Source organism: Choloepus didactylus, chromosome 20 (assembly GCF_015220235.1).
Source record: "Choloepus didactylus isolate mChoDid1 chromosome 20, mChoDid1.pri, whole genome shotgun sequence".
NCBI lineage: Eukaryota > Metazoa > Chordata > Mammalia > Pilosa > Megalonychidae > Choloepus > Choloepus didactylus.
The window spans coordinates 20,846,073-20,868,085 of NC_051326.1; the positions used below are offsets into that span (position 1 = coordinate 20,846,073).

The 22,013-nt window shown below is 36.2% G+C and overlaps 1 protein-coding gene across 1 annotated transcript in view; it reads right to left on the minus strand.

The window, feature by feature from the left end:
• The window catches only part of ZMAT4 (zinc finger matrin-type 4), a 383,491-nt gene that overhangs the window by 139,690 nt on the left and 221,788 nt on the right, over positions 1-22,013 (minus strand). Inside the window, exon 5 of the mRNA XM_037813189.1 lies at positions 13,414-13,641. Coding sequence (XP_037669117.1) covers positions 13,414-13,641 — 228 coding nt within the window. The remainder of the gene's footprint in view (positions 1-13,413; positions 13,642-22,013) is intronic.

Genomic DNA, 22,013 nt, shown 5'->3' on the forward strand with positions numbered 1-22,013 from the left:
TGCTAGGCAGACTGGAAGTACAAGGCAACTTTAGGACTTCTCAGAATGTCTCTAGACCTTATCCCAGGTCCAGTGGAGCTGGTCTATACCCCATACATGGAAAACTGGCCTTGTTTAAGTTGAGAAATCAGATGAACCAACAGTTAAAGCACTGCTCTAAAACAAACCTAGGGCTTGCTGGCTGTTGAAAAACAGAACATCATTGGGTGCCAGAAAACTTGTTTTACCCACATAAACAGAACTTGCTGTGGTGCCCAGTGCCTACCCCCCAAAGTAAGGCTGCTATGGGCACCTGGTTATAAGGGGAAGACTGGGGGACAAAGATAATCTGACAACCAGCCAGTGAGAGAGACATATAGGCAGGGCAAGAACCAGAATAACAAGGGCTGAAAAATTCTGATCAGTTAAACAGAAGGTATATTAGAGGTCTAGAATAACTTGAACTGAATGCCAAAAAACAGAGAACAAAACCAGCCAAAGAGAAAACCCAAAGTAAAAGAGTGAAAATGACCTCTAGAATCAACTAATCAAGGAAACCAGATGTCTAGACACCAACAAAAAGTTATGAATCACACTAGGAAAAATGAAGCTATGGCCCAGTCAAGGAAACAAACTAACACTTCAAATGAGATACAGGAGTTGAAACAACTAATCAAAGATGTTCAAAAACAAACATGCTAAATCAATTCAAAAATCAAATCAATGAGTTGAGGGAAGATATGGCGAAAGATATGAAGGTTATAAAGAAGACATTGGATGAACACAGGGAAGAAATCGAAAGTTTGAAAAAATAAATGGCAGAATATGTGGGAATGAAAGGCACAATAGAAGAGATGAAAAACACAATGGAGGCTTACAACACCAGATTTGCAGAGGCAGAAGAAAGGATTACTGAACTAAAGGATAGGTTGTCTGAAATCCTATACACAAAGGAACAGATAGGAAAAGAATGGAAAAATATGAACAGCATCTCAGGGAACTGAATGACAACATGAAGTGCATGAATATATTTGTAATGGGTGTCCCAGAGGAGAAGAGAAGAGAAAAGGGGCATAAAAAATAATGGAGGAAATAATCATTGAAAATTTCCAACCTCTTATGAAAGACACACAATTACAGATCCAAGAAGCACAGTGTACCCTAAACAGAATAGATCTCAACAGATCTACTCCAAGACACTTACTAGTCAGATGGACAAATGTCAAAGACAAAGAGAGAATTCTGAAAGCAGCAAGAGAAAAGTGATTCACCACATACAAGGGAAGCTCGATAAGACTGTGTGCAGATTTCCTAGTAGAAACCATGGAGGTAAGAAGGCAGTGGTATGATATATTTAAGATACTGAAAGAGAAAAACTGCCAACCAAGAATTCTATATCCAGCAAAACTGCCTTTCATAAATGAGGAAGAGTTTAAAATATTCTCAGACAAACAGACACTAAGAGAATTTGTGAACAAGAGACCTGCTTTACAAGAAATACTAAAGGGAGTGCTACAGGCTGATACAAAAAGACAGGAGAGAGAGGTTTGGAGAAGAGTGTAGAAATGAAGACTATCAAGAAGGGTAAAAGGAAAGAGAAGAAAAAAATTAGATATGCCATATAAAATCCAAAAGACAAAATGGTAGAAGAAAGTACTGCCCTTAGAGTAATATCATTAAATGTTAATGGATTAAACTCCCCAATATAAAGACATAGACTGGCAGAATGGTTAAAAATAGGACCCATCTATATGCTGCTTACAAGAGACTCACTTTAGACACAAGGGTAAAAATAAGTTGAAAGTGAAAGGTTGGAGAAAGATGTTTCATGCAAACAATAGTAAGCAAAGAGTGGGGGTAGCTATAGTAGTATCAGACAAACTAGGCTTCAAATTTAAAACAATTAAAAAGACAAAAAAAGGACACTATAGATTAATAAAAGGGTCAATTCATCAAGAAGACATAACAATCAAAAACAGTTATGCACTAAGCCAGAGCACCCCATAATACATGAGGCACACACTGACAACACTGAAGGAGAAGTAGATACCTCTACAATAATAGTTGGAGACTTCAATACACCACTCTCATCAATGGATAGAACATCTAGACAAAGGATTAATAAGGAAACAGAGATGTTGAATAGTACAATCAATGAACGAGACTTAGACATTTATAGAACACTACACCCCACAATAGCAGGATACACATTTTTTCTCAAGTGCACATGGAATATTCTCCAAGATAGACCACATGTTGGGTCACAAAACAAGTCTCAATAAATTTAAAAATATTGATACTATACAACACACTTTCTCAGATCATAATGAAATGAAGCTGGAAATCAACAACAGGTGGAAAGCCAGAAAATTCACTAATATAGAGAGGCTGAACAACACACTCATAAACAACCAGTGGGTCAAGGAAGAAACTACAAGAGAAATTAGTAAATATCTCAAGGCAAATGACAATGGAAAAACAACATATCAAAACTTAAGGGATGTAGCAAAGGCAGTGCTGAGAGGGAAATTTAGTGCCTCAAATGCCTATATTAAAAAAGAAGAAAGAGCAAAAATCAAAGAATTAACTGTTCACCTGGAGAAACTAGAGAAAGAACAGCAAGCTAACCCCAAACACAAGAAATCACAAAAAACAGAGCAGAAATAAATGAAATTGAAAACATGAAAACAATAGAGAGAATCAACAAAACCAGAAGCTGGTTCTTTGAGAAAATCAATAAAATTGACAGACCCTTAGCTAGGCTAACAGAGAGAGAGAGGGAGGGAAGGAGGGGGTGGGAAGAGAGAGAGAGAGAGGATGCAAATAAATACAATCAGAAATGGGAAAGGGGACATAACCACTGACCCCACAGAAATAAAGGAGATAATGAGAGGAGACTATGAGTAACTATATGCTAATAAACTAGACAACTCAGACAAAATGGACAACTTCCTAGAAAAGCATGAACAACCAACATTGACCCAAGAAGAAATAGACGACTTCAACAAACCAATCACAAGTAAAGAGACTGAGTCAGCCATCAAAAAGTTCCCAAAAAAGAAAAGTCCAGGACCAGATGGCTTCACATGTGAATCCTACCAAGCATTCAAGAAAGAATTAGTACCAATCCTGCTCAAATTGAAGAGGAGGGAAAGCTACCTAACTCATTCTATGAAGCCAACATCACCCTAATACCAAAATCAGACAAAGGTAGTACAAGAAAAGAAAATTATAGACCAATCTCTTCAATGAATATAGATGCAAAAATCCTCAACAAAATACTCCCAAATCGAATCCAGCAGCACATTAAAAGAATTATACACCATGACAAAGTGGGATTTATTCCAGGTATGCAGGGCTGGTTCAACACAAGAAAATCAATAAATCAAAGCAGAAAAACCAAATGATCATCTCAATCGATGTAGAAAAGGCATTTGACAAAATTCAACATCCTTTCCTGATAAAAACACTCGAAAAGATAGGAATAGAAGGGAACTTCTTCAATATGATAAAGGCAATATATGAAATACCCACAGATAACATCATATTCAATGGGAAAAGACTGAAAACTTTCCCTCTAAGATCAGGAACAAGACAAGGATGCCCACTGTCACTATTGTTATTCAACATTGTGCTGGAAGTTCTAGCTAGAGCAATCAGGCAAGAAAAAAAATAAAAGGCATCCAAATTGGAGAGGAAGAAGTAAAATTTTCACTGATGCAGATGTCATGATCCTATACACAGAAAATCCTGAAAAATCTACAGTAAGGTTACTAGGACTAATAAATGAATACAGCAAAGTGGCAGGGTACAAGATCAACACACAAAAATCAGTAGTGTTTTATACCTAGTAAGGAGCAACTTGAGGAGGAAATCTAGGAAAAATTCCATTTACAATAGCAACCAAAAGAATCAAATAATTAGGAATAAATTCACCCAGAGCACAAAAGACCCATACACAGAAAACTAAAAGAAATCAAAGAGGACCTAAATAAATGGAAGGACATACTGTGTTCATGAACTGGAAGACTAAATGTAGTTAAGAAGTCAGTTCTACCTAAATTGATTTATATATTAAATGCAATACCAACTGAAATCCCAACAACTTACTTTGCATAAATAGTGAAACCAATAACCAAATTTATTTGGAAGGGCAAGTGCCCCAAATAGCCAAAAACATCTTGAGAAAAGGGAACAAAATGGGAGGTCTCACACCACCTGACTTTAAAGCACACTACAAAGCTTCAGTGGTCAAAACAGCATGGTATTGGCATAAAGATAGATATACTGATGGAATAAATTGAATGTTCAGAAATAGACTCTCTCTTCTATTGAGAATTGATCTTTGATAAGGCAGTCAAGCCAACACAACTGGGACAGAGTAGCCTCTTCATTAAATGGTGTTTGGAGAACTGGATAGCCATTTCCAAAAGAATGAAAGAGGACTCCTATCTCACACATTATACAAAAATTGACTCGAAATGGATCAAAGACCTAAACATTAGAGCTAAGACAATAAAACTTTTAGAAGAAAATGTAGGGAAATATGTTAAAGAGCTTGTGATAGGAGGTGGTTTCCTAGACTTTAACCAAATCACAAGCAATGAAAGAAAAAATAGATAAATGGGATCTCCTCAAAATTAAACACTTTTGTGCATCAAAGGACTTGGTCAGAAAAGTAAAAAGGCAGCCTACACAATGGGAGACAATAATTGGAAACCACACATCAGATAACAGTTTAATATCCAGAGTATATAAAGAGATACTACAACTCAAAAACAAAAAGATAACCCAATAAAAAATGAGCAAAAGACATGGACAGACACTTTTCTGAAGAGGAAATACAAATGGCTCAAAAACATGAAAAGATACTCAACTTCACTGGCTATTAGGGAAAAGCACATCAAAACCACAATGAGATATCATCTCACATCTGCTAGAATGGCCATTATAAAAAAAAAGAAACAGAAAATTTCAAATGCTGGAGAGGATGTGGAGAAAGAGGCACACTTATTCAATGTTGATGGGAATATAGAATGGTGCAACCACTCTGGAAAGCAATGTGGTGGTTCCTCAGGAAGCTAAGCATAGTATTGTCTTATGATCCAGCAATCCCATTACTAGGTATATATTTGGAGGAACTGAAGGCAAGGACACAAACAGACATTTGAACACCACTGTTTACAGTGGCATTATTCATGATTTCCAAGAGAGGGAAACAGCACAAATGTCCATCAATGGACAAGTTGATAAACAAACTGTGGTATATACATATGATAGAATATTATACAGCTGTAAGACAGAATAAAGTCCCAAAGCATATAACAACCTGGATGAATCTTGAAGACTTTATGTTGAGCAAAGTTAGCCAGAAACAAAAGGACAAATACTGTATGGTCTCACTAATATGAACTAACATTAATGAGCAAACTTTCAGAGTTAAAGTTGAGAACACAGGCTATCAGGAGATAGTAAGAGGGTTCAGATTGGGCATTTGAAGCTGAAGGGGTATAGAATGTTCAAGAGCATAGATTGTATATATCCAGAAATAGATAGCATGAACTGTGTGATGGTAGCACAATATTGTAAGTACATTGAACAAAGACAAGCTTTAGTATGGTTCAGAGGAAGGCTAGCAGCATGTAGGACACCAGAAGAAAAGATAATAGATAAAAACTGGAACTGTATAACTTAGTGAAAACTAGAGTGGTTAATGATGGTGATTAAATGTACAAATAAAAGAATGTTTTTACATGGGGAGAACAAATGAATGTCAACTCTGAGAATTGAGTCTGAGAGCATAGGTTATCAGAGGAAGGCTCATTATAATGGTTCTTAGATTGTAAGCTCTTACAGCAGTCACATCTATTCATGAGTTGTAATGGTTTTTTGTAGAGTCTGAGATGCTAAGCTGTTGTGTATAACCTGGTCACTTCCTGAAACTTCAGACATCTGTGTGACACCTGAGACTCAGAGCTAGAGTTCAGCAGCTATGAATGTCAATATTACCCCACACAGTGAATGTTAAAGAAGCTGAAAAAGAAATCAGATTTCAATTAGAGATATGAACGAAAAGGCCTTGGTTGGGACTAAGGTAACTCAGACTAAAAGGTAAAGGATGATACTGACTGTGTTTTAAAACTTCAAATTCTGTGTGAGACCAAAAGAAAAGATGTTTGTTTGGTGGAAAATCTTTATTTTCTGTAGCATGCTATATAATTTAAATTGCATGGTCAGTTTATTCAAACACCATAATTACATGGAACCTTCAATAGGGAATGAGGTGGTTTGTTTGTACAGGTAAATGTGAATCCCCAAAACATCCCAGAGTAATTTGTGCAGAAGCTAAAGAAGTATTTGAAAAGCTCCCAGGAGGAACTAGGGAAAATTGTGGAAATCTTAAAACTTACCAACCTGAGGAATTCCTTACATTTTTGCAAACACTGGAGACTACCAATTTAGTAGGACAAGCCCTTGATCTTGGGGCTTGCCCTTATGAAGCCTGTTAGTGTAAAGGAGAGGCTAAGCTTACTTATAATTGTGCCTGAGAGTCACACCCAGAGAACCTCTTTTGTTGCTCAGATGTGGCCCTCTCTCTCTAAGCTAACTTGTCAGGTAGATTCGCTGCCCTCCCCCCCTAAATGGGACGTGACACCTGGGGATGTAAATCTCCCTGGCAATGTGGGACACAACTCCTGGGGATGAGTCTGTACCCAGCATTGTGTGATTGAGAAAGACTTCTTGACCAAAAGGGGGAAAAGAGATGAAAAAAGTAAAGTTTCAGAGGATGAGAGATTTCAAATGGAGTCAAGAGGTCGGTCATTCTGGAGGTTTTTCTTATGAATTATATAGATATTCCTTTTTAGTTTTTAGTGTATTAGAATAGCTAGAAAGAAATACCTGAAACTGCTGAACTGCTACCCAGTAACCTTGTTCTTGAAGATGAGTGTGTAACTATATAATTTATACAGCATGACTGTGTGATTGTGAAAACATTATGGCTCATATTCCCTTTATCCAGTGTATGGACAGATGAGTAGAAAAATGGGGACAAAAAATAAATGAATAATAGGGGTGGACGGGAGAGATGGGCTGTTTTGGTTTTTCTTTTTTGCTTTTATTTTTATTCTTATTTTTATTATTTTTTTGGAGTAATGAAAATATTCAAAAATTGACTGTGGTGATGAATTCACAACTATATGATGATACTGTGAACAAATGATTGTACACTTTGGATGACTGTATGGTGTGTGACTATATCTCAATAAAATTTCAGAAAAAAAAGAGTAAAGGGGTACTAAAAATAATTAACAGGTATCAACTGACCTGTATCAGGAAAAGCCAGGACTGTTTTGGACAAACCAGAATTTATGGCCACTCCCTTGAAGACCTACTTTGTCCCTTCCCCTGAAGCCCAAAGCCACGTCTTGACTCATATTCATTATTCACGGGGGATTGGATCTGAGAGGCAAAGTTCTGTGAATGGATAACGTAACTTGAAGTGGTCACTAGTACTTATTTACTCTGTATTGCAGCTGCTGCCTGTATTAGCAGGAATGGGGATTAATTTCAAGGGGCTACAAGAAGCTTCTCTAGGAGACTTCAAATCATAAAGCAGTATGCGAGTCAGAAAGAGCAGACTTTGCTCAAAATCCGCAGAACACTGGAGTGAGAGACTTTTACTATTTGATTTTTTGCAGCTGTTAGCTTTCAGGTGATATGGGTTGGCTGCCTCATATTCTGTACCATTTCATCTTGCTTTGGCCTTTGCCAAACTGTAGAAAGCTTAGTTGTAGCAGCACAGTGATGGTCCCCATACTTCAGTTACCCAAGTTACCTGGGCATGGGGACTCTGACATGGGACCTCCTCTAAGACCCATAGAGAGTAAGGTACGTCCTGACAGTCCCCTGGAGCGCAGATGAAATGGAGTCAAGGACATGGGGACAACTCCTAAATTAATCCTGTACTTCGCAAATAATCCATTCCCAGACAACTGAAAGTTGACTGTGCCCTTTCTAAACTTGAGTTAAAGCAAATTTTATACATTTTCAAAGATTCATTCCAAACTCAACTTTATTTAAACAAAAAGTTAATTATTTGGAGTTATCACTGTAGTTATTCACTGATCAGTCACTGAAAACTGGTGTGCCCACAATCAGAAGATATATATTTTAGCCCTCACTTAGAAGAGAACAGTCACTCTCCTCTCTGGGCCTCAGATTCCTGCTCTGTAAAACAAAGGGATTTAATTCAGTGATGTTTACTGTCCTTTCCAGCACTATCAGGCTGTGATTCTCTGAAACATTAATCAATTTTCAGATAAGTTCTTTTCTTCTGTGCCTTCGATGAGAATTACAACAGACTATTACAGTTTCTCTTAAAGCAACAAAATAACTACATTTTTCTATCCTAAAACTTTTAAAAGAATAAATAGTAAAGTGCTGCAAAATGAATATCTCATCTCCACCTAGCTCTAATTTCATACTTTGCACTGTCACTGTTTATAAATAAGAAATTGTTTTATGTTGTGTTTATTCTGGCAAGAGGAATTTAAACTATAAAGAAAACCTCTCACCTACTTTCTGACCATTGAATTTTATAATTCAATAATTCAGTATCTTCCTTTGTCTTCTACGGTAGATTCCACATTCGGAAAGAGATGATTGGTTTTTCTTATTAAATTAAAACTTGGAAGCAGAGATAAGTATCATCTGTTTTCTGGGACAAATAAAATAAAGTTGAGTCAGTAACCAGGTTATGCATATTAATAACTATGTAGGCCAATCTCGTTTATAATGATTTGTTCATCTAAAAGAATAATTCCCTCCTTTTTTTCTTCAAGTTGATTTGCCACTTGCAACAAAGGAGGGCAAAGATGCTAACATTGTTCTATAAGGTTTCCAATGACTAAATAGTGCGAATACAGAAAAGAAAAAAGCAATCGATACCCCAAATATTTGTGCTGTTAGATTCTACACAAATATATAGTTAGAAAGTTATGTGCAGGTAGCAGTAATCAAGATCAATGTACAGAAATAATTGAATTTTCTGTATATCAGTAAAAAACACATGGAAAATGAAATTTAAAAAAAATGTAATTTATAATAGCATTACAAATATAAAATCTTTAGGGATAAATTTAAGAAAAAATGTTCATAGCCTTTACACTGAAGACTACAAAATTTTGCTGCTTAGAACTTAAACATAGAGAAATAGAGAATTTTCATGGCTTGGAGAACTCAATATTGTGAACATGTAAAATCTCCCTATATTGATTTGTATATTGAATTAAATCCCATTAATAATCCAACAAGCTTACCATGTAGATATTAACAAGCTGATTCTAAAATTTATAAGGAAATGCAAAGAATTTAGATAGCCAATTGAGAAAAAAGAGATACAAGTGGGTTTTTAAAGATGGAGAACTTGCACTAGTTGATTTCGAGACTTTTTTAAAGTTACAAATATCAATACAGTGTGGAACAGGCATTAGGATAGACAAATAGACCAATGGTACAGAATAAATTGTCCAGCAATACACTCATACTTACACGATCAATCAATTTTTAATAAAGGTGCCAAGGCAATTCAATGAAAGAAAAGAAAATATTTTCAACAAATCTTCTGTAACAACTGAGTAGATACATGAAAACAAAATGAATTTCAACCCTACCTCACGCAATACATAAAAATCAATTTGTGATACAAGCATCATACTCAATATAAAAGCTAAAATGATGAAACTTCTAGAAGTAAACATAGAAGAATACCTTTGATGCTGGGGGTAAAAATTTTAAGTAGGACACAGAAAGCAAAGATCATAAAACCAAAAAAATTGATAAATTAGACTTCTATAATTTAAAACATCTGATCATCTAAAAACCTATTTAAGAAAATGAATAGCCATCACAGAATAGGAGGAAATATTGACAATACCTGTATATGACAAAGGATTTGTATCCATAATATATGAAAACCTCATATAACTGAATAATAAAAAAACAAATAATTGTTTAAAAAAAATGGACAAAAGACATGAACAGGCACTTCACAAAGGAAGATATATAAATGGCCAATAAGTACAAAAAAAAGTTTGATATTGTTAGTCATCAGGAAAATACAAATTAAAACCATAATGAAATACCCTTAAAAACCCTCTTGAATGGTTCAAATTTAAAAGATTGACAAAAAAACAAATGTCAGTAAGGATATGGAGCTCTTATATGTTGCCTTTGGGAATGCAAAATAATGCAGCCACTTTGAGAAACATTTTGGTAGTTTCTTATACAGTCAAAAATACACCTAACTTGACTTAGCATTTCTACTCCTAGGTATTTACCAAGAGAAATAAAATACGTTGACCAAAAAAAGATTGGTTCAAGAACACTCATGGAAGCTTTATTCAAAATAGCACCAAAACCATCCAAAAGTCAACAAGAGGGTAATGCTAAGCAAATTGTGGGAGTTTTATGTAGTGGAATACTACTCAGTAATAAAAAGTGAGGAACTACTTTGCTTTATAAGCAACAAATGGATACATTTTTAAAACATGCTGGAAAAAAGAGACTAGACACAAAAGAATACATACAGCATGTGTCATTTATATAAAGTTTTAGAACCAGCAAAACTAATCATGGTGAAAAGAAATCAGGAAAGTGTTTTCCTGGAGTGGAGGGTTGGCAGTGTCTGAGAAGGTGCATATGGGAATTTTCTCGTGATCGCAAAGTTATGTATCTTGCTAGGAGTGTGGGTACACAGGTGCACGCATTGTTCAAACTCATCGAACTACAACGCTTACTATCTCTTCATTTTACTGCATGTAAAATATATGCCATTTAAAAATTAGAAGAAAAAAATCATAATTTCCTATCAAAGTATTCAATCAAGATCTTTCTAGAAATGAAAATGGCTGCCATAGAAGTATGTAGGATTATAGGTGATTTTATCTTTTGTTATTCATTCAATAACTATCAAGTATATATTATGTATCAGTCATTGTTCTAGGTGTTTTGAATACATCAATGAACAAAACAAACACAGATCCCTGCATTTAAGACGTTAATCTATAAGGGGAGTAGGAAGAAAGACAGAAAATAAGGAAAGTAAGAATAAATAAGCAAACAATGTGGTGTTTTTAAAAGTGAGAAGTGCTATGTGAGAATAAAAAGGAAAAGCTGAGCCTTCTGTGACATTGCCATATTGTACTAAATCTAACTGCTCAGCTCATCTCATTCCAGTTTCCTGATACCATTTTTTAGGTTATGGATATGCCTTGTTTCCTTATTAGCATGTTTTCCTTGTTAATTGATTGATCAAGCATTAGAAGCATTACAGAAATAGGTGCACGTGTGCGTGCATGTGTGTGTTTAAAAATGCTGGATTGCCACATATGCTTTATTCTTCAAGCTTTTGTAATATTTAATTCTTGAATAAATATATAGCAGGATGTCACCTGCGGTGGGTGAAAAGGTTGCTTTCAAGGTCATTGTGTTCAATGCTAATCGCATTCCACGTGCTACTGAGTCATAGTCACATTGAGTTATCAAGTCAAAGAGCAGCCTTTTTGTCTTTAGCATAAAAGACAAGCTGCTCAAATATTTCAGAATTCAGACACTCAAGTCATTAAGATGTGGTGTACATAAAAGATGCAGCACTGATAATTCATAATAGACAAGAAGAATGTGCTCGAGGAATAATTCTTCTCCAACTCATATCTGGCACAAAATATAAATAAAGCCCCATTTTTCTCCTTCAGTGCCCTGCCATGAAAGAGTCACTGAGTCAACTTGTCATCTGCCAGTAACAGCAAGGGGTGGGTAGGCCTTCAGGTACAGAGAGAGTCTTCCTGTATTTTTTAACAAGACAGAGACTGGGAACATAAGAAATCCCCCAAGAAAAAGAAATAGTAACAAGGATTTGAAAGCTCCTGCAATGAAGTTATTCATCATACTGAAAAGTTAAGCCCCATGTTGGCTTTCTGTAGGAGGAAACATACATAAAAATAATGATTTTAAGGTTTGCACTTTGACGTTGCTTTTAATAACATATCATGGAAAAATCAGTCTCTAATCATGCTCTATAGATGCAGTAATGGCCCTTCAATCTTAAGTCTATATTGTACTGTAAGAGTCCCCCCACTTCCTGTTTATTTACTGTCTACTGCTTGTGCTTTCCTGCCTCTACCTGTACAGATATCATTCTGCTCCTTCCATGGAAAGTCCTCCCCCACCCCCACTTGCTAAAATGCTATCCATATTTCTCGTTGCAAAGCAAGCCCCTTTCCTTGGTGAAGTCCTTCCCAATCAACACAATCTGAAGTGGCGTCTCCCTCTTCTCAGTTCATACAGCATGATCTTCTGTCCCAAGTACGTGGTCTAGAATTGTATAGGGTCATTTGTGGGTTGCAATCATCCCTCTTAGAAGCTCATGGCCAAGTTAGGGTAATGAGATTTGTAGGCCATACACACAGAACCCCGTTTAAACCCAGGTTCTATTCTCAAAATAGACTTGTAAGTTTGTTATTTGTATCCTTACAGCTATTAAGGATGATGGCTCCCTGACCAGCTCATGGAAAGCTTATCTAACCCATGGGGCATCTGAGATATAGTATCAACAGCGCCCTTTGCAGCATTATTTTTCTGAGATGCATTTGCTCAGAAAATTATAGTATGTATTTTTGTTCTACTTCTACAGTGTCAACATCAAGCTGACCAAAAATGTTTAGGTAATCAAAAAATTTTAAAATTGTTGTTGATGATAAAAAAAGTTCTATTTCCTATGAAGTCCCACAAATTGGTCTATGGCTTCCAAGGAATCCACAGGACTCATTGCTCAGCAGCTTCTATGAAACCTACCAAGAACTTTGAACACTGCATAGTTCCCATCAATTGAGAAAATACTTGTCAGGGGTTAGGAGATGGGTCAGGGTGCTACACAGCACCATCTTACCTTAAATTCCTTGTTATTTATGTTAAATGGGCTTGAGTTTGCTTTAAGGCATTAAATAGAGACAATTCATTGCTTCATTGTCACTCAATTTGTAAAAGCACAAAAGTTTTAAATAAGATAACACTATTTGGACATTTAGCATCCTCTCTCGCCCTGCTCTTCTATGAAAGCATTCATGGAGAAGGTAATTAAAGGTAAAGCAGAATGAAAAAGACCTGGTTCATGGATGGGTGGCTTTGATCTAAAAAAGTCAGTAAAAATATGGAAATAACAAACACTTGGAAACAAAGGAGATTACAAAAATTAAGCTAAAGCTAATTTTCTGCTCATTTCCTTTTTCTTCCATTTCTTTTGGGTAAACCTAACTTTTTCCTTAGTCTTCAAAGCAATAAGAAGATCATCTCAATTTGTGAAAACATGACTGAAACACAATCCTTTCTCTGAAATCCCAGTTTTGTGGCAGAAATTAGAACAATTACTCTTACCTCTTAGCTCCCCCATATCCAGGGTTGTCCCAAGTTGTTCTAATAAAGCTACTCTGGCCGCGTTCTTTTTGTGTTTCTTGCCATCATAATGCTGCTGGGCCATCAGAGGGTTATTAAACCAGGCTGCACAGAGCCCACAGTATCTGTCTGAATCTCTTCTTGGATAGGGAGATGCGACCACCGGAGCAGTGTCCGCCCGTGGGGGCTTAAGTGAGCTCAGGGGCGTGGCTGTGAAGGAAAACAACCAGAGAGAAGCAGGGGGCTTGTTAGTCCATTCCTGAAGGCACTTGTCCTCAGTAGGCAAAGCTCAAAAGATTCTCAGGTTTATGCCAGAATGCAAGAATCCAAGAGAGGTTATTGAAAGCAGGAAAATCACCTTCACCAGCCTTTGTTTGTGAAGTTGGGATCAAACTGAACATTCCCAATTTATTTAGATCAGAGTTGCATGCTGTTACACCAAAATCTGTTATTTTTGTTTTTGTTGTTGATAAATAAACTCCCGGGTAAAGGAGTGACCTCTTAATCAAAATGAAGTCGTATTTGAAGTAACCATTGAACAATCATATGACTTGAAAGATTCTGAATGAGTGAGTTGCGTATTTGTGCACTATAAATGGAAAGAATCAGTAAATGAAGGATTTACCTCAATAATAGAAGCAGATCTTCCAGTGACAGGAATTGCACCAACTGAGGAAATCATGCTACTTTTACCATCAGTTACTTTTGTTTATTGTGTTAGGCTATTTTCAACCTATACCTGCTAAAATTGATGCTGAAAATACAGTATTTTTGAAAAGGCCAGAAGAAAAACACTATAGAGCAGATATTGCTTATCTAAACTGAAAAGGCATATATCACTATTTTGAGATTGCACCGCTCCAGCTATTAATGTAACACATTTCATTGTGTACTTACAGAAAATAACCTGACTTGAAGGAGTTTACTAACGAAAAGTGAAAATAACTTTTGTATGCATTATGAGATACAAATTGTTTCCATCCTTACAGTGACTACGAGACTTGGATTGTTGCCCCATTTCTCAGACAATGGACTTCGGGGATGCCAAGTTACTTACTTAAGTGAGATATCTAATTATGGTAAAGGAAGGACTCAAAACTCAACTTTCCATTTCAAAGCCCAGCCTTCTTCCATTACCGCAAGGACTCTTTTCATACTTCTTAATAAGCAAAGGGTTTTTTTATTTTCCTAGATCTCATTCACCTTTGTATTTTTTATAGGATTTAATTTCGTTTTGAAAAAAAAAATACATTCTGATCCAAATGTCCTAGAGAAGAAAAGGAAATTTAAATTCCCGCGTGGTCCATTAGTCATAACACAATATAGCAGCGCCTTCTGTTTTTTCTTCATCTCTGCAATGTGGAGTGCAGCTGGCAAAACCGTAAAAATTTGGGTGATTCCAAGGAAAAGCTGAGATCCAGGACCTCGATATAAAGTTTAGGAGCCACTTAGGTTCCCAAGCTTTCAAATAACCTTGATTTGTACTTTTTTTTTGTAGATTAAATAACTGAAATAGAAATAAATCCTTGATAACTCACATTTCAATTCCAGAAATAGCTGTATCATAACAATAATCATGAGGAAGTCTTTTTCCCCTCTATCCAGAGATTTCTTTGAATAGGGAAGTCTTAGCATTCTTAGGTCAAACTTCACGGTGCTATTTCCATAGAGACTCAGGGAAAGAATTCGTTTCTTAAACGCTTCATTGCTGGATTCAGTCATATATCATCATGTGGAAATAAAGCTCAAACTGGACAGAGGATTTCAGCAGCTACCCAGTATCACTTCGCTATGATTTAGAAATGCTAATAAAAGCTACAAATACGCAGCTGACCGGTTTGCAAAAGGACGTCTATCCACTTTCCTCAAGAAAATTGGATCTTGCTTTCAAAGTTTCCTGTACACTTATCAACCTTATCAGTTTCTGAGGATTTATAGCCTCCTATTGTTTTTGATGGCAATGGAAAACATAAGAAATGTTTGTGGTCAGCTGAGTGTTGGCTCCTGGAGCATAATTTACCTTTCTCTAAACTGGGCCCTAAAGAACATTTCCAAGTTGATTTTATCAATTGCTATCTGATGCACCATAACTTGGCAGGAGTGATGCACAATAGAATATTCATCAAATAAGATAATCTTATCCTGCAGAAAGTATTTTGCTGCTGCATCTGTACTGTAGCTTCTCTTCCTGATTAATTCTGTCTAGTATAGATCCTGAAAAGTTTAATTTTTCTTTTACGTCTGTTTCCAACTGTCTTCATCAATTCCAATCAGTTTATAGTCCCTTAATGCCAGTAAAGGCAAACAAAAGCTGTCGCATGAGAAGTAAAAAGAGGCTTGAATCAAAATCAGAGATCTAGGTTGGGTTAGACTCTACTGCCTGGTTTCCAGAAGGATTTGCCTGGTTTCCACAAGGTTAAAATTCAGGGCCACCATCCACTTTAAAACAGACATTCTTTGCAGTTAATGCATAGGATGGGGTTGGAACAAATTGTGGAAGCTTTCCCCCTTTTGCAGCTTTGGCTGGATGCCAAATATGGAGGCTGTATGGCAGAGAGCAGTGTCCAGGTTTTAATGCCAAATCCACATGTTGACTTGGACCGTAATACCCATATTTCCTTGGCAAAAGAGTAAATATTATTCTAATAAAATTAACACAAAATGGGTTAAAGATTATCATTTGGTTTTAAAATGTGCCTTCAACAAAACACTTTAGCTGATGTGTAGATAATTTTTATTTTAATTTCAAGCTTTATGTTTTCATTATAATGGCAAAAGTATTTAACAAAATATTACTTCTGTCTTTCCTATGTATAACTTAAAAACAAGAGTTAATCCATCTAAAACAGTGGGTTTCAAACTTGGCTGCATATTAGACTCATCCTGGAGCTTTAAAAATCACCATGCTCAGGCTGTATCCCAGGCCAGTGACATCCCACTCTTCGGGGTAGCAGTCAGTCAGCAGGATGTTTTTGGAACCTCCCTCTCCCAACAATCTGAGCCATGCTTCCAAGTCACAGCCAATGTTGAAAACCACTGAGCTAAATACTGCCAGATTGGGTTTGAAAATGAGTATGAAATAAAGCCTTCTTAGAGCTTCACATAGAAGAAAGTCACATATTATATGCAACAGCAACAGAGCTGGATTTTCTGGAGGCAATGACAGAAATGCCATTTTTATACTTGAGACAGAAAGGGGTAGCATTTTAAAATCTGAATCAATTTTCCCATTTCATCCAGACATAAAAGTTTCCTAAAAAAGCAGGGGCTATTATAAATTAATATCATAAATTGTTACATTATAATTTATATAATGATATCATGAATGTTTAATAATATTATAAATTATAGTGTTATGTTATAAATTATAAATACAATGTTATTGTAAGTTAATAATTGGTAAAGTTAAATAGAAAATCTGATTACTTTTCCCAAACAGAAACTCAAATACATATTGAGCTGTTGATTCCATCCCCCAGTTGCTCTGTACCATTCCTTCCCACATAGCTAAATACTTGTTCCTCAGAGTCCTCCTCGATCTCCTCGATTTCATCCACTCTGTGAGGCCGACATAACCTAAGCAAGAAGTATTTCCCCTTCTTTTAAAATCATAAAGCATTTCCTGATTGCACAGTTCATTTGGCATTTCTTACCCTGAGCCTTGTGTACTTAATTTTGTGTATGTGTGTACATGCAAAAGAAGCAGATTATAAGCTTCTATTAGATACTCTTCTTTCTGTTGTCTTCTGTAGTAAGTCAATACCTTTTCTTCAATTAAGAAAATTCATTAATCTCTGAAACTCAAAAATTTCTTCATATTCATTTTATTCATTTGTCAGATCAATTGAATTGATCTGAGGCTATGTATACTCTTTATATATACCACTTATTGTAATTATGCATACATGTTACAATAGAATTATTAATATTTTTGATCATGGGGTGCTATCCTAGATCCATGTAAGCCCAATTTGAATTAAATATACCTTATTATCTAGCTAAAATCCTAAAAATTCTGAGTTTCAAAACACCTGCAGCCCCAATTTTTAAAATAAAAGATGATGGATCTGTAGTCAGTTCAGAGTAAATAAAATAAACTCTAATTGCTTTAGTGCTTGAGACAATTGAAACAAGTCAACCTCCAAAGCTTGATTGCTAAGAATCAGATGGATCCTGGAATAATTTTTAGTATCCCGTTCAGTGCTTTGCACAATGTCTGTCAAGGGGAGGGTTCTCAACAGCCATTTGTAGACTGATGGGTAAGTTGTCTAGAGTAAAATTCTAAAATAGTATGTTTCTCTGTCCTACATTAGTTTCCTCCTGAGAGAATAACCATAGTTGATTTATGGACAAAATCATTTCCAGACCACCCTGTGTGTGCCTCTATCAGAATTCTTCTCGATACCGTAATGTAACAATGTCCACTACCAGATTCTCCGAGATACCAGCCCTTTGCCTGGTGATGGACAAATAGTGTATATTCCATGCCTTTAGCTGAATGAATGAATGAATGTTCTTCGCATTAGAAGTAAGTGACATCCGCTGGTAACAAACACCGAGAATTTTCTTCTTTCTCCTAAACTATGTTAATTTGGGCTTGCATAGCTAGATACTATACCAGTCAATATAAATATAAGCAAATAAGTGACAAGATCCTGGTGGAGCAAAGGCTAATTAGGAAGCACCACATGCCAAAGTGTAGCCACACATCCCTCTTTCTCTTGGATTCAACTGGACTTATCACAAGTCTATGCTTTCTCAAACTTCTGTCTACTTGCTGGGGTAAGTAGTTTACAAGTTTCAAAGTAATAAAATTACACACACCACTGTGGAAACTTCACTTTCAAATGGGAAGTTGTTTACTCCAATTCACTTGTCATGGCAGCCAGGCTCCTACCTCGGCTTCTTTCCAGCTAGCTGGAAAAGTTCAGGCACTGGGGAAATAGGGATTAGTGAAAAGTTTGGAAATAATTGTTCAGGAGATGGTTTCAACCAAGTGGACAGGATCCAACAATAGGTGAGAAAGTTTTTATTTGTTACATCACAAACTGGGAGCCCTTTACCAGAGAAGAGAGGACCACAGCTGGCAATGGGTTTCTCCTGTGTGTCCAGGTGGGGTTTTACTGACATCTCCTACCCCTTCACCCCACCTCTTTTTTTAATCTCCTTTCCTCTCTTTCCCCTTTCTCTCTCCCTCTTTCATCTTCTCATGATGCTTTAGGTTGATAAAATTAGTCCATTCTAACAAAAGATTTGGGGGATTTTGAAATAAAGAAATAGTGCCAGGAATTTACTCACTTTAAAGTATGTTGTGTTCTCACCTAAGGCATTTTTATCCATAATACTAATTCTCCACAATTGTGTGATATTGTGCAGTTTATTGTGTCTGATACAAATATTTTCTTATTGAGTTTCCCACGAGTCCTGTTTGACCACCGGGGCGGCCTGAAGCTCAGGGAGAAGAATCCATTTGGGAGGGTGCCCTGATGATTCTGCAGCAGAGGGAGGGTTAGGACCAGATCTTCTGACTCTAAGACCAGCACCACAGTTCAATGTCAACCAGTTTCCAAGGTATATCAAGGGAGCAAGAGGCCAAATAGACAAACATATAAACTATAGAGCCAGGCATTTTCTAGGATTCAATATCTGTTCTCAGTAGAATTTATTTGGAAATGTGCATTTTCTTTTAACATTTTTTTTTTTTTTACTGATTTCCAACCCCAGGGTAAACTGCCTCTCTTTTCTCTCTTTCTCTCTCTCTCTCTGTTTTTTTACCCTAAATCAAATAAATGACAGTAGTAATTCTTCAGCAAGTATAATCCTTGATAGTTAAGCTTGACTAGATCACTCAGTATATGGCTTGCGGGGGGAGGGAGGTGCTGTCACATCAGACTGACAGCTCAGTCTCCAAATATTCCAGCATGTCCTGCAGGAAAATACCTCAATTTGATGCAAACTGAACAAAGTCATGACCTATAGCTTAGATGTCTTTTAGTGTTTTATTGTAGATAGTAGGTGCTCAATAAACGTGTGATGACTAAATGAAGTACTAATACATTTTAGTTAATATAGACTTTGGGAATTTTCATGTTTCAATAATTGGTTTTATTTATGATAGCTAAATTATAAATCTTTGATAGTTTTATTGAACTTATTTAACAGGGTTGAAAACAACTTAAATGTTCACCATAGAGAATGGATTAAATAAATTGTGGACATTTATACCCTGAAACACCACATTGCAATTATAAAATATGTTTTGGAAAACTATTCAATGACCTTAGAAAATGTTCAGGATATAGTATAAACTAAAAAATATGGCTTCAAAATTAGATGTATGGCTTAAACCAAATTGCTTATTATTATGGTACATATATACACATTACACTAGAAAGACTAGAAGGTTATAAATCAAAATCCTAGCAATGGTTATTTCTAAGTTGTGGATTATGGGTGGCTTGTTTTATTCTCATGGATATATACTCCTGGATGCAGAGGGAAAACATTTTTATTTTATAATTTAAATATAGGCCACATTTCATGATAACTTGTTTTAGTGCAAATTCTAGGAAACACTGCTTAGGGGACTTGTGCTACCACAACCAGGTCTTAAATTAAATCTCAGAAGATTTTATTTTCACCAATTTATTTATTAGTTTTTCATTGTTGAGTTTGAGGAAAATGGGTTGGAGGAAAGTTGGCTCAGTCAGAATATGATTTAAAAGCCTCAGTTTCCCTTATTTTTCCAAAAGATACAGAGTAAAGCAATTTTCCCACTGTATCACAGATCCAAAAATGGACAAAATGAAGTACCTCTCTTCCTTCTCATATGATATGTTTGGAAGTAAATTCTCCTATCCAAAGCCACTGGGATGAAAAAAAAAAAAAAAAATCCATGTGCTATTTCTCTTATGCCAGGAAAGAAATTAAAGAACACTATAAAATATCCACTGTTTCAAAATATGTGCAATTTAACACTTCCTGAGAGTAAACAAAGATGAGGATGACTTAACAGAACCATCATTCCAACTCGATTTTGTATCAACATTCTAAGTATAATCAGCCTATTAACGAGAATCGCTTCCTCACCCACACTACATTCATATATCATCAGTCTTTACTAATATAGTATTCATAGATCATTGATTTTCATTAATATAGAATGATTCCCTCTAGTTTCAGTCACTGATAAGGTTCTAAATATCTTAAGTATGCCTATTTTCTGCAGAATACTAACCTTTGAAAATAAGCCATTAAATAGAACTTTAGAGGGGATAACAGTCTTTTTACAACTTTCTCTCGTTGTTTGACAAACAAATCCAAAAGCTCTGATACTCCACATTCTTCTATGCATTGCAAACAGGAGACTAGAATGTAAGTTCCAAGAGGGAAAGAACCTGCACCTGTTTTGTTCACTGATGTATCCCAGGTGCCCAGAACTGAGCTTGGCACGTAGTATGTGTTAAATAAACCCTTGTTGAATGAGGGAAGCTGTTTATTCTCCATTAAGCAATTTATGAAAAAGAAGGCATCATGGCTTGACTTTAGGACATTCTGCTGCTATAATGAATTGTTAATGATTAGTACTGAAACCAGACTCATCTTAGATATAGCTATTGCTCTGTGGGTAGAATGTGCTATGGCATCCTCAAACAGTGAAGGTGATTCACTTCCTTTAAATTCAGTGTCAAAATCTTTGGTTATGGCCACAGTTCCCCCACTCTGTGCAGAGCTGCCCTGGGATGATATTTGATATTTTTAAGGAAAGCATAGCAACATCTGTCAGATGCCACAGGGACTACTAGCTCGAGATAGCTCACATTTTCAACATTAGATGCTACAATTTCAACATTAGATGCTACATTCCATTCAATGATGTCATATTTCTGTGATGTTAAATTTTGGGAGGGTGTTGCCTGTGGTGCTAAAGGCAGTGAGGAGCAGGCAACAAAGGTGGCCACATACAATCTGATCTTGTGTTTTGAGAAGTTATGCAATGCCCAAGGGCACATGCATCCATCAGTAAGTGTAGTTATTTAAGAATGAAATAAAAACATTAATTTTTCTTTCAATTTATGTTTATTGTTTTTTTTCATATGGCTACTAGATTTTTAGGACATGAATACTTAAGTTGCTTGGAACAACTATTTAATAAACTGAAGTGCTGTTTTATTTTGTCCTAAGAGCACGATGGGGGATATAGGGATATGCTAAGTATGTGGTAAAATTTTGGAGACACTAAGAGCTATGACATCATCCTTCTATATTTCTCTTTCATTGCTTGGGCGAGAATCAATGACCTGCTAACTGGGCACCCATAAGCCTTTCCTCATAAACCTCATACCCCACATTTAACACAGGTGAGAGGCAGCGTCCCAGAGGCAGCGTGGGTTTCCCTGCAAGGAGCTCCTTGACTCATTGCTGTCCCAAAGCCATCCCCAACAGGTTCCAACGTTAGATGACTGAGCCAGGAGGGCATCGCTGAGATCACAGGCAGTATGGAGAGGGGTGGGACAGCACGTAATCTGAAACCTAGGAACTGATACTAGCTTTTGTTCTTTAAATTCTGCCATCATTCCCTG